Source organism: Paramacrobiotus metropolitanus, unplaced genomic scaffold (genome assembly GCF_019649055.1).
Source record: "Paramacrobiotus metropolitanus isolate TYO unplaced genomic scaffold, Prichtersi_v1.0 Parri_scaffold0000029, whole genome shotgun sequence".
In the NCBI taxonomy this organism is placed as follows: Eukaryota; Metazoa; Tardigrada; class Eutardigrada; order Parachela; family Macrobiotidae; genus Paramacrobiotus; species Paramacrobiotus metropolitanus.
In genome coordinates, this window is record NW_026570249.1 from 371,589 (window position 1) to 385,879 (window position 14,291).

The following is a 14,291-nucleotide window of genomic DNA, read 5'->3' on the forward strand; positions in this document are numbered from 1 at the left end:
AATCTCTCTTGGATTGTTTGCAGTAATACTAATTTCATTTTCTAGAGTTCACAGATAACTGTGCAGTAGCCAGCCAGTACGTGGTAACTGACCCCTTTCCCTTGATCTCAATTGTCCCACGTCTTTCGGTCTGAAATTCTGGAAAATGTTCCTTCAACAGCGTAAAAGTGCTCTCGCTGATGTGAATTCGTGAATCATCACTGTACATCAGCATCCTAGATGCGGTATTCACTGTATCACCAAACCTGCAATAACAAAACAAAATTGTTGGAGCTTCCTTGTAAATCAATGTACTGTACAATACATATAACAGCAGCTGTTATCAGAAATTAAGTGGTTAATTGGCTGTTATATATGATGTCTCGTAACCTCATGCGATTCCGGTATTTTAAAAATGCCTTTAAAATTCATTTCACAGTAATCGTAATCGCACACTACTTACAGGCAATAACGTGGAGCCTTATGACCCACGACACCGGCAGCACATGAGCCAGTATGTATCCCGGATCGCAGAGACGTTCCATCAAATAACACTCCAAATGAAGAGTAGGCATCTAGCAAGCAAAAGGCAAGTTCACAAATTTCTTTTCCATGGGCGTGTCCGTTTCTCAGGGGTATACCGCTCACAACCTAAAGATATTATAAAAATTCACTATCCGTATTTAGAAAAGGAACCAATAATTCATACCATGTAAGAATCTTTTATGGTCTCAACCTTGTACACATCAAACCTTGACAGCACCGTGTCGAATGCTGTATAAACCTACAGAAATAGATTTACAGAAAACAAAAAACTCCGTTATCTGCAAGAAAATTCAAATAATAAATTAAATAATTTTTTAGAAAATATATATACACAGGTATCACTTGGCCCAAATATGCTGCTACAGAACGTCGCATATCGTTGGTCAAAATTATTACGTCATTCAGGAACATCATGACGAAAGCCGGTTTGCTGTTTTTCACAACCTCTTTGAATCCTCCGATTTCTCTAGGATGACGTAATAATTAAGTACTTTGGAGGCACAAAGGGGTCAATTTGTAGGCAAGCAGCTCACGTAAAAAGAATGGTTGCTAAACCAAACGTTTCCGGCTCCGGCACTGTTCCTTTCCGCAGTAAATCGATATGCTTACTACGATTATTAAGCAGAAAGAATATGACGTCGTTGCATTCATACTCTTATTATTTAATTAATAAAGCGGTATCAAAGATCATTACGTTGGCAACATTTCCCGCAGCAGTATATCGCATTTCCGCTGTTCGTCTACAAGGGCAATTGTCCTCACAGCAACCTGATGATCCAGCTCCATGGTGTAGTTTTCTAACCGGCGAATAATTCGCTCAAGTAGATGAGTATCTTCCATGCGCCCGGCGTTCAATCCAACAGCTGCCGTGACCTTTCGGGTTAGACTGCTCATATCCGATATTGTCGTCGCTGAAGATCCTTCCACGCATTGTTTTAAAAGCGGTACCACTTTAGAAAATTTTGGCGGAATTGAATCTTGTGATTGTTCGTTGGTAGTGGATTTAAATTTCTCTACAAACGTAATACGACAGTACATGGTAAATATAGTAAACAGTAAAAGTGTTGTACATGGTAAATATTGTACGACTATAACTGTTCACGTGCGAATTTTGTGCATCCGCGGAAAATTTTTGTGGGATCATATTCATTATAAATGCCGTAATTCTATAATTTTATTAAGTGCAGTGTAGTCGTACCTAAACTGGCGAAGCGATCTTCGAAAGTGATTACGTGCAACAAAATAAGTCCCACCGCACGGATGTCACGATTGTTGCCGTCAGTGAAGTCGGCAGTTTCCTGACTGATTAACTTCCTGAGTTTGTTGAAACCTGTTTCACCGATCTTTAAGGTAAAATGCTTATCAACGTAGCAGCACTGACTGGACAGATTTCCGTGATATCGAATTGAAGATTGCACAATTGCCTTGACACCCTAAATCAAACGTGACAAGGAAGACAGCAACTGTAGTTATCCGTACACTTTGTTGTCACTGCTTACTTTTAGCACGTCGAATATTAACGCAATTTGCAAATCGTAATCTAGAGTCATTTGGGGCAATAATGACGTGAGGGCACCGCGTTGAACAAAGTCGCTGACGAAGTACACGTGTAATCCACTATCGGAGACGGTTAACCCGAGAAATCGATTTATGCTGGGATGATCCAAGCGGCGAAGCTGCAAGAGGAATGAGTGGACATGATCGTATCAGTACGTACTGCCTTTTAATTTGTTATGTGTAATTAATCATGTAAGCATGCAACTGTTCAAAAATTCATTTTATTTACAGTTACGGATAAAACGCCCACCGCCGAGAAGAGAGATCTCTACACCAAAAAAGGCAAAGGACACTGAGTTATAAGGCGATTTCTAAATACGTACATGGTTTATCATCACTAGTGCAATTCTGTTTGGACGAAATGTCTTCGCTGTAGACGGAATGGGCAATTTGGTCGCCAAAGTGACCCAAACCAGCTGGTCGTTGGCGTATTTCATTGCCACTGGTTTTGTATTACCAACAAGTTCCTGAAGGTAAATCTGCTTTGAAGTAATAAATTGATACGGCGTACTAAACCAAGTGTTTTAAATTTTAATGCCTACCGATAGATTTTTGGGAATCAACACTTGGTTCGTGTCACCGACAGCACGTAGAACCACGGGCTCAATTCTCCACGAATCGATGTTCAGCAGTGCGTCGTAAGCCGTGTGCCTGCAAGAATCGCAAGATGTAAAACATCGTGCAAATCAAATTTCATAACATTTCGAATATAATCTACCAGAACGAATAGAGACTTACCGAGAAAACCTGAAAACTCCCAAAATAATTAATATAATCAAGGCGACAACTCCCCCGCCCGAGCCGGCATAAAGGTCAGTATTTCCTGTTAAAGTAAATTGGCTGTCAACACCCCGCATACGAGAAAGTGCTTAGTTTTGGTTAAATGTGTGACAAAGTAAAACCTTCTCGGATGTTGTATCGACAAAGAATTCGCTGATATATTTACGGTACACTAACCTTTGGGTGTGCACGACGACGCATCACCCCGAAATCCACATTTAGGTTCGTTAAGCGGTGGCCATATGCCCGGCCATTGTGGTGCGTTAACAGCGTGCACACGAAGGTCAGCAGGATCTTGTACGAAAAGGGTCTACAATTGATTGCCATCCTGTACGTGCACGGCCATGTCACCATTTAAAGAAGCTAGAACGTGTCTTATTTATATCATACCCGAATTTGTGACGTGTTCCAGTCAAGTTGGTTCACTTGTACGGTCGGAATACGCTCGCCGACCGGATCAATGTAGAACCGGCCTACGTCAGTCTCAAAGGAACGATTCAGAAACAGTTTTGCGGTTTTTCTTCCGGATGACCATATCTCATATGCATTGACAGAACGCAGATTCTCCATGACCTAAAAGATGTATTTTAATCAGTTCTCTCGCAGTTCCAAATGTTACTGATATACCTATGTAATTATGTACAGCTTACCTGTGCTAGCATCATCAGGCCGGCATATGTAGAAGCCGGATGTGGGCTCATCTGGTTAACAACAGCATATATAATATAAGCGCAAAATAATTAAGAGTTTGACAGGTATTCTACGATGATCTTGTGATTCCAAAATTTTGTATGCCTATCGAAATATACTATATTTCGACAGCTAAGCGCAGTCAATCAATATTGTAAATATTTTAGCCTTACCAATTCATAAGGTCGGTATGTATAGTTATATTCGGTCTTCGATAGATTCTTCATTTCCAAAGAAAACGTATCCGAGCCATCAGTGCGCCCGTAAACTGAACCATCAGGCTCGATAATCAGGACAGATCGGTAGGCTAATTGAACGACCTAGTAAAACACCAGTATATTACACAATAAAATAAGAATTTTTACGAAGGCATTTACAGAACAAAACGGCTATGCCTTTCACTGCAAACTGATGATAGGTACCGAAGAAGTTGAACTTAACAGCGACCACGATACCTCGTCATCCGTATCATTTTTCTTCCAGTGCAGATATCCAGGCTCGGCGCTAAATCTAAAAGGCGTACCAATAACGTAAACCTGAAAGGTAAACGACTGTAATGTTTGCGAGATTTCAAAGTGCGGTGTATCGTACAATTCATTACCGCATAACCAAAACATCCAAACTAAACAGTCAGTTAACAAACTAAAACCGATAAATTGCTGCGACATACATGTTCACCATTGGTCAAATTTAGTTCCGTCGCTTTGAGCTGTAAATAAATAGAAGCAGAGATATGAAAGTACAGCTTTATTCAGCAAAAGCCACAACACATAACAGTATGCGTCCCTGATAGACACTAATTAAAATGATTCAAATTTAAGAAAGTTAATACAGGAGGTACTATAATTCCTGTTCCGGGATATTAGGAAATTAACGAAATTAAATTGTGCATCACTATACCAAAAGTTTGCGAAATCCAGTGGGGTCGCCCATATAGATAAAAACTGCAACAAAAACCCGTGTACTATAAATAATTACAAAATGTGCAAGCTGAAAATTGGCACTATTTTAAACGGAAGCGAAACAAAACAATTACTCCTTGTAAAGGAATTCAAATGCAGGAGAATTTTCCTAAAGTCCACAGCCTCTTTTGTGTTAATGTTTTCGCGATACACTTGTCTTCCTGGAGAAATCTGGGGATACATTGAATCGACAAGCTGCGGGAAGTAAGGATTGGCCCCGTTATCAGTTATTATAGCCAATGAGGTCCAGCTGAACATTCTGGCAAGTTCAACATAGACATTGACATAGGTCAACATCGAGTTGACAGTAGTTGTTATCCAGGTTGGTGATAATCTTTTTTTACGCAAATCAGGCATACTGGCAACACTGTAACCGATAAAATTTAAAGAGCCGTTGTGCATAAATTTTCTTATGTAAGCAGTCAAAAGCTGATTGTGAAGCTGGGCATTGGAATTTCCGCGAAAGATTTACCTGGTGAGCATAAAAAGATCCAGTTCTCTCGCTATGGGATTAATTTCTAAAACTTCGCTGCACCCTAAAAAACGAAACCAGAACTACTCGTACGTATCTTGAGCATTGAAATCTGCCGTTGCGGCAAACAATAAAAGTAAAAAACACGGTTAATCTGAAATACCGCTTTCAAATAAATGTTGGATATGCGACTTACCGCCCCACATTAACACAGTGATAAAGCAGGGATCTGAATTAGAAGATTTGTATGTTTTAGCTACATGGGCTGTGATTTTATTTACGCCATCCGCTTGAAGATCCTGACAAGTACGATAAGATGGGTCCCAAAGAACAGTCTGCGTGATATTTAAAGATGGATGCCTCTGCCGAGTACGCTGCAATCCCTTGATATATGCCGGTCCTAGATATGTTAAAGCTCCCAGCAAAACTGGCTGGATAATTGTCAGAGTAACGATTTCAATGTTTAGTACGCTGCATAAATACGTGGAATTCACTAACGTGGATTCATTCATTATAAAACAGGTTGCGGCTAAACATAAATTTGAAAGAAAGACTGCCGCAGCAAGACAAAAAGAACATCTAAAAAAGCTCCTCTGGAGCCTTGATATTAAAATCGCATGATGCAGAGCAGAGAGAACGTGAGAATGAAGAAATAATCCATTAGAGCATGTACAATATACCGTTACGTCAAGACGAAATCGTTAAAAGCAGAGGAGATTGCATCGGAATTCTATACAGTTTGCTATTTCTAGTGCAATTTACTCAGCGTATAAACAATAGTTTATACCTACCTGTGGACAATGCATATACGTGCAAAATCGATGAAGAATGAAAAGGTCAATATAAAGCTTTTGGGCTAAAGACCCACAGAACCGGCACTGTTTACATCTGTGATATTTACCAATTATGGTAAGAAACAGTATACTGTAAAACTGCTTATTCAAGAGGGCAGATAAACTGCCAGTAATAATGCCAATATTTCACTGGGTTTCCAGCTGACGCGGCGTTACTAGCCAGTACGTTGTGACCAAACCCTTTCCCTTCACTTCAATCAAGCCGCGCATCTCTGTTTTAAATTCTGCAAAGTGCTCTTTCAGTAATGCGAAGGTATTCCAACTGATATGGATCCGCGAATCGTCACTGTACATGAGCATTCTCGAGGCCGTGTTTATGGTGTCACCGAACCTGATAATCGACAGTTTTGGAAACCTAGTTTTATTTTGATTAGTGGTTTCATACAGCGTGCGTGATTATTATAATTAAGTACGCCTGCTTACAGACAGTAACGTGGCGCTTTGTGTCCGACGACGCCTGCCGCACAGGAGCCAGTGTGAATCCCAGCACGAAGGGCAGTTCCGTCGAAGAGCTTCTCGAAATCTGCATATGTTTTCAGCATGGAGGTTGCGAGTTTGCAGATTTCCTTTCCATGCATATGACCGTTTCTAGTGGGTACGCCGCTTACTACCTGTAAGTTACAATAATCCAAAAAATCGTAAGTGTCGTTATTTTAAGGTGCGTATATCCATCAGGAAAGGTCACACTGCGAAACTGTATGAAATACATTCCTAATATTAGCCAGCGACAGATCTTTAAATATTTTCAAGAATAATATAATTCAGAAAATCGTTCTTATGGAATGAGGTCTATATATACCCGTACCATGTAAGAATCCTTAATCGTCTCAACCTTGTATACATCGAATCGCGATAATGTCCTGTCAAAAGCGGTGTACACCTACAGCATGGTAGTAACATTGCCTGCCAAAACTTCCATTTGCTTAAGAAATTTGTCGGTAATCTCACTTCGTTTAGAAACATCATGACAGCAGCTGGTTTGTTTTTCTCCAGAATGTCTTTAAATCCTCCTATTTCACTAAATTCAGAAAAAAGGTCAAACTGCGCTTTTTTCCATTAACTTTGTCAGGTATTTCTCACGTAAAAAGAATAGTGGCCGCTTCAAAAGAATCAGGTTCCGGAATGACGCCTTTCCGTAACAAGTCAACAACGTCCCTGCAACGTTAACAAAAGCAGCCGTGGAGACACAAACAGCAGTGTAAACTTATTTTGCGCCACAATATTCTGACCCTGGCAGCATTTCGCGCAGAAGCAAGTCACATTTTCGTCTCTCATCCGAAAGAGCAATTGTCCGCACGGCAACTTGATGATCGAGTTCCTCCGTATAATCTTCCAGTCGGCGAAGGATCCGCTCCAAAAGACCAACATTGTCGGCGTATCCATGCTTCAGTTCCAGAGTGGATTTAACTTTTCGCAGCAAACCAGCCACATTCGTCACCGCTGGCGCTGTTGCTGTGTCGTCCGTACACGACTTTATCAGTGGCAGGAATGTTGCAAAATTTGTTGGAAACAAATCTTGCGGCTTTATCTGGACTTTTGCTACATTAATAAATTTTGCTCATTAACAGTACCAGTATATATGATGATCAGTTTACCGTTAGCACCATAGATTACGTAAAGTCTTGTACCCGGATTTGGGAATGGATCATCAGAGGTTATGATATGGAAAAGAATCAGCCCCACTGCGTACAAATCACTATGAAGGTGTTCGGCATGATTTTTGTCCACTTTATAATTGTTCGGAGTGATCAGGGTTTTGATTGTAGTAAATCCTGTTTCACCGATTTTCAGCGTGAAATGCTTATCGAGAAAGCAGCAGTTACTCGACAGATTTCCATGGCTGCGAATGGGCGATCGCTCAATGGCCTTGGCTCCCTACGGATGAGACCGGTTTTTCTAGACTTTGTTAGGATTCAAAAACCCCGCCCTGCACTGGTAGACACTTACATTAAGGACATCGAAAATCAAAGCAATCTGCAGGTCGTAATCTAATCCCGTCCGTGACAGTAGCGCAGCTAAAGAACCGCGTTGAACGTAATCACTGACAAAATAGGTGCAGGAAGCACTTTCAAGTATACACAATCCAATAAAACTGTTTACGTTCGGATGGTCTAATCGCAGTAGCTGCAACACAAAAGATAGTGACAAAAAGCAACGGTGAAACCTACAGGAAGCGTATTATCTTTAAGCTATTAGTAGTGACCGTATCTCAAGACCGGTAGAAAAAATTAGTTGCTACTTTGAATATACTGTTATAGTTTTTATTTATGCACAGAAAATCTTTCGCGGGGAGTGACGTACATGGTTAAGGTACATCGCAGTGGTTTTATCGGGAGAAAAGCTTCTCGCTGCAGCAACATCCCATAATTTAACTGCAGACGTGATCCAGACAGTTTGCTGATTTTTGTAGTTCATGGTCACCTGCTCTGCAGTAGCGCCATTTTCCTGCAGAGATATAGCAGTCTTGCATTCGATGCTACAAATAGACTGCCTAACAATCACCTTCTTAATGATATATCCCTAGATAAATAGTGAAGAAACTTTCACGTATACCACGATTTAGGTATGAACCTGTTTATTACGTAAACAGTTTGTAAGCTGCCATTTTGCCGATGTTTAGACTTATTTTTATGCGGCGTTTAAAGACATTGTTAGCTAGCCCACTCACCAAAACGGTTGTTTCAAAGGTGCGGTTTCCGCTAAGGTCACTCAGTGCACTAGGGTCCACATTCCACGAGCTCTTCAGCAGTGCGTCGTATGCTCTTTTCCTATATGCGAGGCAGCTAGTGAGATTCTACTCGTAGCCGTAGGAGTTCTATAATTATATAGGCTCCCGCAAAAGCCAAAAACGTATTGTATACATATTATTACAGTAAAACTCTTTAGCAGGCAAAGTGCACAACAAAATATTGTAACATGGTTTGTAGAAATGCCAGTGGAGTTACCAATGCCTAACTTCTACCGCCTACTTACCGAAGTATAGCTATTGCTAAAACAATGACGAGAACAGCAATCCCTCCAGCGGATCCAGCGTAAAGGTCAACATTTCGCGCTAAAAATCAACGACAATCCGTAGCTCGATCCATTAACTATTTGTTGATGCTGAAATTTTATATGCAAATGTGTATGCAAAATTTATAATCTTACAGACCTGTAGATACACAGGCGATTGAATCGCCTCGAAAACCACAGTGAGGCTCGTTTCGTGGTGGCCAGATTCCTGGCCAGTAAGGTTTATTAATAAGCCGAAAGCTTAAGCTTGCTGGATCTTGCAAGAAAAGGGTCTGTAATGATTGAAATCGTATAAACCGTGCCTGGATATTACAGCAATCAGTTTACCCGAGGCTCGGATGTATTCCAGTCAAGCTGTTCTACCAAAACAGTGGGTATACGCTCACCAACGGGATCAACGTAGTACTGTCCAACTTCAGTCACAAATGTGCGATTGAGGTACTCTTTGGCTAACTCTTTGCCGGACGACAAAGTGGCCACCGAATTTGTGATGCGCAGCCTATCTACTATCTAAAAGCACAAAAGTTGACTACCCATAAAATCTCTAAAAATTACTGTACGAAAGCAATATGTAGAACTGTTCTTGTGGATCTACGCACAACATTTATTAACAATCATGAATCAGATCCCCAGAACTGATACCAGTACAAGGCGCCGAACAGAATAATAATATCATTAACTATCCATAATTATTAAATGTAATTATTATCTATTCCAAGTCCCTACAAGGCCACAAGTGAAATTTAAATTTTTAACTGACAGTACGTACCTCAGCAAATGTTAATAATGCAGCGTATGTCGCAGCCACATGTGGACTGATCTAGAGTAAACACGCGAGACTATAAGTACAGTAGTTTGCATAAATTCACTAGTAACATTTTGTGAGATAATTTTACCAGCTCATAAGGCTTATATGTGTAATTATACACGGATTTTGACATGTTCTTCATTTCCAAAGAAAATGAGCCAATAAGGTCACTATCACCATAAATCGCACTGTCCGGTTCAATAATTAAGACTGAGCGATAAGCCAGTCGCACTGTCTAAAACAAGAAACACATTCGTGACAATTCCCCCGTAGAGGAATTGAATACGTAGGCGGTGGTTATATCATTATTACATAATAAAAATATGCAGTGAAAAGTTTGAAAAAAAAGCTAAATTTTACCGTCTCACCGAATTTCTTTTGCACGACTGCAGTATTTTACAAAGGAAGCCTAAATAGATCGAAAAAGTGCAACCATACCACCGGACCATCGCTTCCAGTGTTCCCTTTCATTATGGCTACACCGGTGACATGGGTGCAGTTTTTCGATCTATTTGGGCTTCTTTTGTAAAACACTGCAGTCGTTCAAAAGAAATTCGGTGTGGATACTGGATACTGAAGAGGAAAATACACATTTCACTGATGCCAGTTAAATCGCAACCATGCGTTCATCTGCGTACGAGTTGTCTAGTTCCAACGTGGATTTTCTAGGGTAGAATTTCGGAAATGTATAGCAATACGTTATTGATGTCTAACAATACGTTATTTTGACATGCACTGTTCATCCTGGACAGTGGACACAGCATTCTTGTCCTGGGAAACCAGCAATTAAGTGTTCCAGTTCAATAATTTTTTTCTGAGCGAAGATAGTATGGAGAGTGAGTTGAGTTCTCCGCTAATACTGTCGCAGAACAATAAGAATGCAAGCCTGCTGCCCTACGTGTATGATTGTTGTTGGAATACCCACCGTCTAGCTTTGGGATACATGTACTGATGTACAGCATCTCTTCACTACTCAAATGGGAATCCGACAGAGAATCGGCAACTGAACAGACAGGATTGAGGCTAACCTTTAGTGTCCTTTACTTTCCATCTTTTCCCCGTTAGAGGATAGACAGACGCAAAAGCTCAGAACAGACAGAATCATTCTGACCTTTCACTTAGAGAGTTCTGACCTTTCAGTTACACGCTGGATCCTATACTAATATAATATATAGACAGACTACGTCTGCCATATGTTATATTAGGCTTGCCCGTTGCAACCGTGCAGCGCCTACGTAAAACAATACTTATTAAGTACAAGATCTATACTCTGCGCGGCGCCCCATAGTCTTTTAGATCTCAATAATCAAACGATTTGTTTAAACTGACAACGCCAATCGATCGCCAATCGATCGCCAAGATGAAAGGGTGACCGAGCTTCCACCACTGTCCAGTCCATGCGTGGTTCAACTTATAATTTTTTGATTGGAGAATCTAATCTAGAGTCTCTCCTTAAGACGTTTTACAATAACTGTTAAGGTTGTTAACACATTTACTAGTGAACTAAACTCTCCATTCAAACCGGCCACGGATCACAAGAAACGCGGCGGCGAAGCCGAAACTGTTTCTTGTAATTATTATTATAAGTACATGATGTAAATTACATTCTTTCCGAGTATTATGAATTTTGATAATTGCTCAGCTTAATTATAAAATGTAATAGATTTTCAGCTTCCAATACATTTACCTCATCGTCCTGATCGCCTTTTTTCCAAGTCAGGTACCCGGGTTCTGAATTAAACCTAAATGGTGTCATAATAACAAACACCTGCAACAAATCGTTTAATTTAAAATCGCTGAAATACGAACAAAATTTATGTTATAATACGTACGTGTTCTCCGTCAGTCATGTGCAATTCCGTTGCATAAAGCTATAATAATTATCAGAATCACAACCATGAAAAAAGCTGACTTCAGAGGTTTTGTTTCTATCCAGTATTGACTAATGGCATTCTTACCAATAGTTTCCGAAATCCGTTTGGTTCACCAAGAAAAATAAACACTACAAACAATCGGATGAACTAAATAAACGCAGGCGCACAGGATCTAAAAATGCTGTATCTGCATGATACTAAAGAGTACAGCAAAAAACACCTCTTGAGCACCTCTTGAAACGGAGTTCCAGCGCGTAAGTATATCTCTGAAATTCGTATCCTTTTTAGTGTTGACGTTCTCGCGGTAAACTTGCCGACCGACTGCCAGTAAAGGCTGTAATGTGTCCGCCAGTTGGTAAAAGTATGGATTTGAGCCATAATCAGTTATCATGATCAGGGAAGTCCAGTTGAACATCGTAACAAGATTTAAAAAAACTTTTGTGTACGCTGAAGGAGAATTACACCCAAAAGTCACCCACGTCGTAGATAATTCTTTGTTGCGTATAACAGGCAGGCTGATTACACTGTAGAACGTTCATCATTAATATAATACCGATACGGTTGCTGAAAAAAGCAAAAGGAGCAGTAGCCGGCAATAATTCGAGTATCTGCACAAAACTGCCAGTGAATACTAGCTATTTGTATTTCGCGGTTCTATCATCACTTCCATGTATAGATACGCTTACAAACAATACTCGTATACAAACATTATAAAATATAAATATCAATTGTACTTTCACGATGATTCTATTACCGTACCTGCTTAGCATTAAAATATCAAGTTCTCTTGCTATTTGATAAATTTCGGAAACTTCGGTGCAACCTAGAATTTGCAAATAATGTTTTCGTTACATATATCCAAACTGACAATAAATTAGCCCTTCGGAGAAAGTGAATTAACGTCTTTTTTCCAGCAAAATACAATTTGTGATGATCGCAAAATAATCACTAAACGAAATGAAAAATAGTAGGAGGGAACTCAGCGATCAGACTGTATAATTCACACACCTAGGTATAAAAGAACGTAGAGATGACATGGATCTGGAGCTGTTTCCCTATATTTGTCAGCTATAGCTGCTGTGACCTTGTTAACGCCATCAGCAGAAAGGTCCACACAGTTTCGATAATTTGGATCCGAAAGCAGTCTCTGGGTAATATTCACTTCGGGATACGACTGCCGAATACGTTGTAGCGCTTTCGTGTATGCCGGTCCCAAATAGGGCAGGGTTGCCAGTAAAACTGGATGGACGATGGTCAGGGCGAAGATCTCGACATGTAGACCTGAACGACATGCTGGAGTCGCATTGGCTGCTGCCTCAAGCATGGTAAACTGCCGCTTGGTTCTAGATACAGGGAATCAACGGCTTTGTATTTGTCTAACAGATAATACGAAATTTAAAACCAGTTTCTTAACCACCACCCTGGAATTAGCGCGGCAGTATAATCGGCGTTGAGCGTTGTTACAATAATCCTAGTGAAAAGTAAGTGTGTAGCTCTTTAAAACAGATGTGTATGCATCGAGGTGACGTTTTCTAATTCTCAGCCAGAAATGAGAAGGGCGTATTACACATTACATAATATTCATTTGTATTGCCGCAAAATGGCGCTCGTACTCATCCATAGTAGTTCGTATAAAAACGGCATCTGCTGTGTAATTGCTATAGGCAAAATATACACCTGGTTCCGGGAAGACCGTTTTCTGCACCTACACTTTCCTTGCGGTATCCCTTGAATTTTTCATAGAGCACGTAAATGCAGTCTACGATGAAAGAAGGATGCTGCTACGTATAAGCTAAGCGAATTACAATTATTATGGTAAATAATGGATTAAACTTCAGGATTTTTGATTTAATTGATATTTAATCCGTGAGACCGCTTACTGAGTTGTGTGTGGTATTTATAAAGGACAAGTGGGGTCATGCATTGGCTCTTTGGTTACGCAACGCAATGCGACCCCAATTAATGGCCGGAAGCCCCAACAGATAAGGTTATTTTCCTGAGAAAAATTTAGGAAGAATTTTCAGAGAATCAGTTTTGGCTATTAAGGGCGTTACAAATTTTTGGCTATGCAAATAATACAGTATGAAAATAAATCAAGTACCGTACATATACTGAAATAACTGAATAAACCACTGATGTGCACAAAGCCAGCCCAGCAATGTATACCGCATAAAACTGGTTCACACAGTGCACTGCCAATACTTTGCACACTTATGGCATCGTCTACAGATATCCAGGAACGGCATAGATCACGCTGGGGCATAAAAAACTAAAATGTTTGCAATGCCAATTTTCAGGCTAGTCTCGGGAAATTCATGCAGCGGCTCTGCAGGAATTGGTCAAGCGTAGGTCCAATAGAAAATGCACGTCAAGCGTGCATGTGGATTGATATTAGTACGCTTGACGTGCACTTGCGAATCCGCACCGGAACTCAGCATCCTAGAGGCGGTATTCACAGTATCGCCAAACCTACAATTTATGGACATTTAACTCTAGCGCGCCGAGATGCTCCATAAATAAAGGTTTAAAACCTGAACAAGTTCAAAGCAGTTTCACTGCTAGGTTGCAAACCTCTTTTGGATGGTGATGCCTGTTACGCTGCGGTAAACTACTTTGCAACAGACGTAAAACTTAAAAAGTCATGATCACATTGATCATCAAAGCCGTATATTACAATTACCGTATCAAAATTGATGGTGGTTCGCGTCGGAACTTAAATGTTCTATAACTGTGGTGCAGTAACTGCAGTTTAAGCAA

At 40.3% G+C, this 14,291-nt stretch overlaps 2 protein-coding genes across 2 annotated transcripts; both read right to left on the reverse strand.

Moving 5' to 3' along the window:
• Window positions 1–34: 34 nt before the first annotated feature.
• On the reverse strand, window positions 35–5,520 carry LOC129588280 (atrial natriuretic peptide receptor 1-like). The gene is made up of 21 exons (XM_055482447.1): window positions 5,183–5,520; window positions 4,987–5,050; window positions 4,589–4,881; window positions 4,453–4,496; window positions 4,223–4,261; window positions 4,008–4,088; window positions 3,726–3,872; window positions 3,513–3,563; window positions 3,253–3,435; window positions 3,040–3,172; window positions 2,821–2,905; window positions 2,625–2,733; window positions 2,406–2,549; window positions 2,025–2,201; window positions 1,724–1,958; window positions 1,220–1,538; window positions 1,059–1,133; window positions 922–991; window positions 689–763; window positions 443–630; window positions 35–245 (listed from the first exon to the last, which is right to left on the reverse strand). Exons 1-21 carry the CDS (start codon window positions 5,496–5,498, stop codon window positions 35–37), a joined length of 3,039 nt encoding a protein of 1,012 aa, XP_055338422.1. The 5' UTR covers window positions 5,499–5,520.
• Window positions 5,521–5,530: 10 nt separating this feature from the next.
• Window positions 5,531–12,858, reverse strand: LOC129588281 (atrial natriuretic peptide receptor 1-like). The gene is made up of 19 exons (XM_055482448.1): window positions 12,543–12,858; window positions 11,619–11,662; window positions 11,493–11,531; window positions 11,348–11,428; window positions 9,749–9,895; window positions 9,622–9,672; window positions 9,180–9,362; window positions 8,992–9,124; window positions 8,814–8,892; window positions 8,509–8,608; window positions 8,142–8,285; window positions 7,788–7,964; window positions 7,469–7,715; window positions 7,070–7,379; window positions 6,921–6,995; window positions 6,789–6,858; window positions 6,646–6,720; window positions 6,264–6,451; window positions 5,531–6,195 (listed from the first exon to the last, which is right to left on the reverse strand). Exons 1-19 carry the CDS (start codon window positions 12,856–12,858, stop codon window positions 5,967–5,969), a joined length of 2,688 nt encoding a protein of 895 aa, XP_055338423.1. The 3' UTR covers window positions 5,531–5,966.
• Window positions 12,859–14,291: the final 1,433 nt, after the last annotated feature.

What these genes read in the sequence shown, in the direction of transcription:
- LOC129588280 (XM_055482447.1), bottom strand. Translation starts at nt 5,498, where the DNA reads ATGAATGAATCCACGTTAGTGAATTCCACGTATTTATGCAGCGTACTA. An exon ending in TCATGATGTTCCTGAATGAC is followed by an intron (nt 764 to 921) that starts GTAATAATTTTG and finishes CTATTTCTGTAG; the next exon opens with GTTTATACAGCATTCGACAC. An exon ending in CCATAAAAGATTCTTACATG is followed by an intron (nt 631 to 688) that starts GTATGAATTATT and finishes TAATATCTTTAG; the next exon opens with GTTGTGAGCGGTATACCCCT.
- LOC129588281 (XM_055482448.1), bottom strand. Translation starts at nt 12,858, where the DNA reads ATGCTTGAGGCAGCAGCCAATGCGACTCCAGCATGTCGTTCAGGTCTA. An exon ending in ACGGATTTCGGAAACTATTG is followed by an intron (nt 11,532 to 11,618) that starts GTAAGAATGCCA and finishes TAATTATTATAG; the next exon opens with CTTTATGCAACGGAATTGCA. An exon ending in ACATGACTGACGGAGAACAC is followed by an intron (nt 11,429 to 11,492) that starts GTACGTATTATA and finishes GATTTGTTGCAG; the next exon opens with GTGTTTGTTATTATGACACC.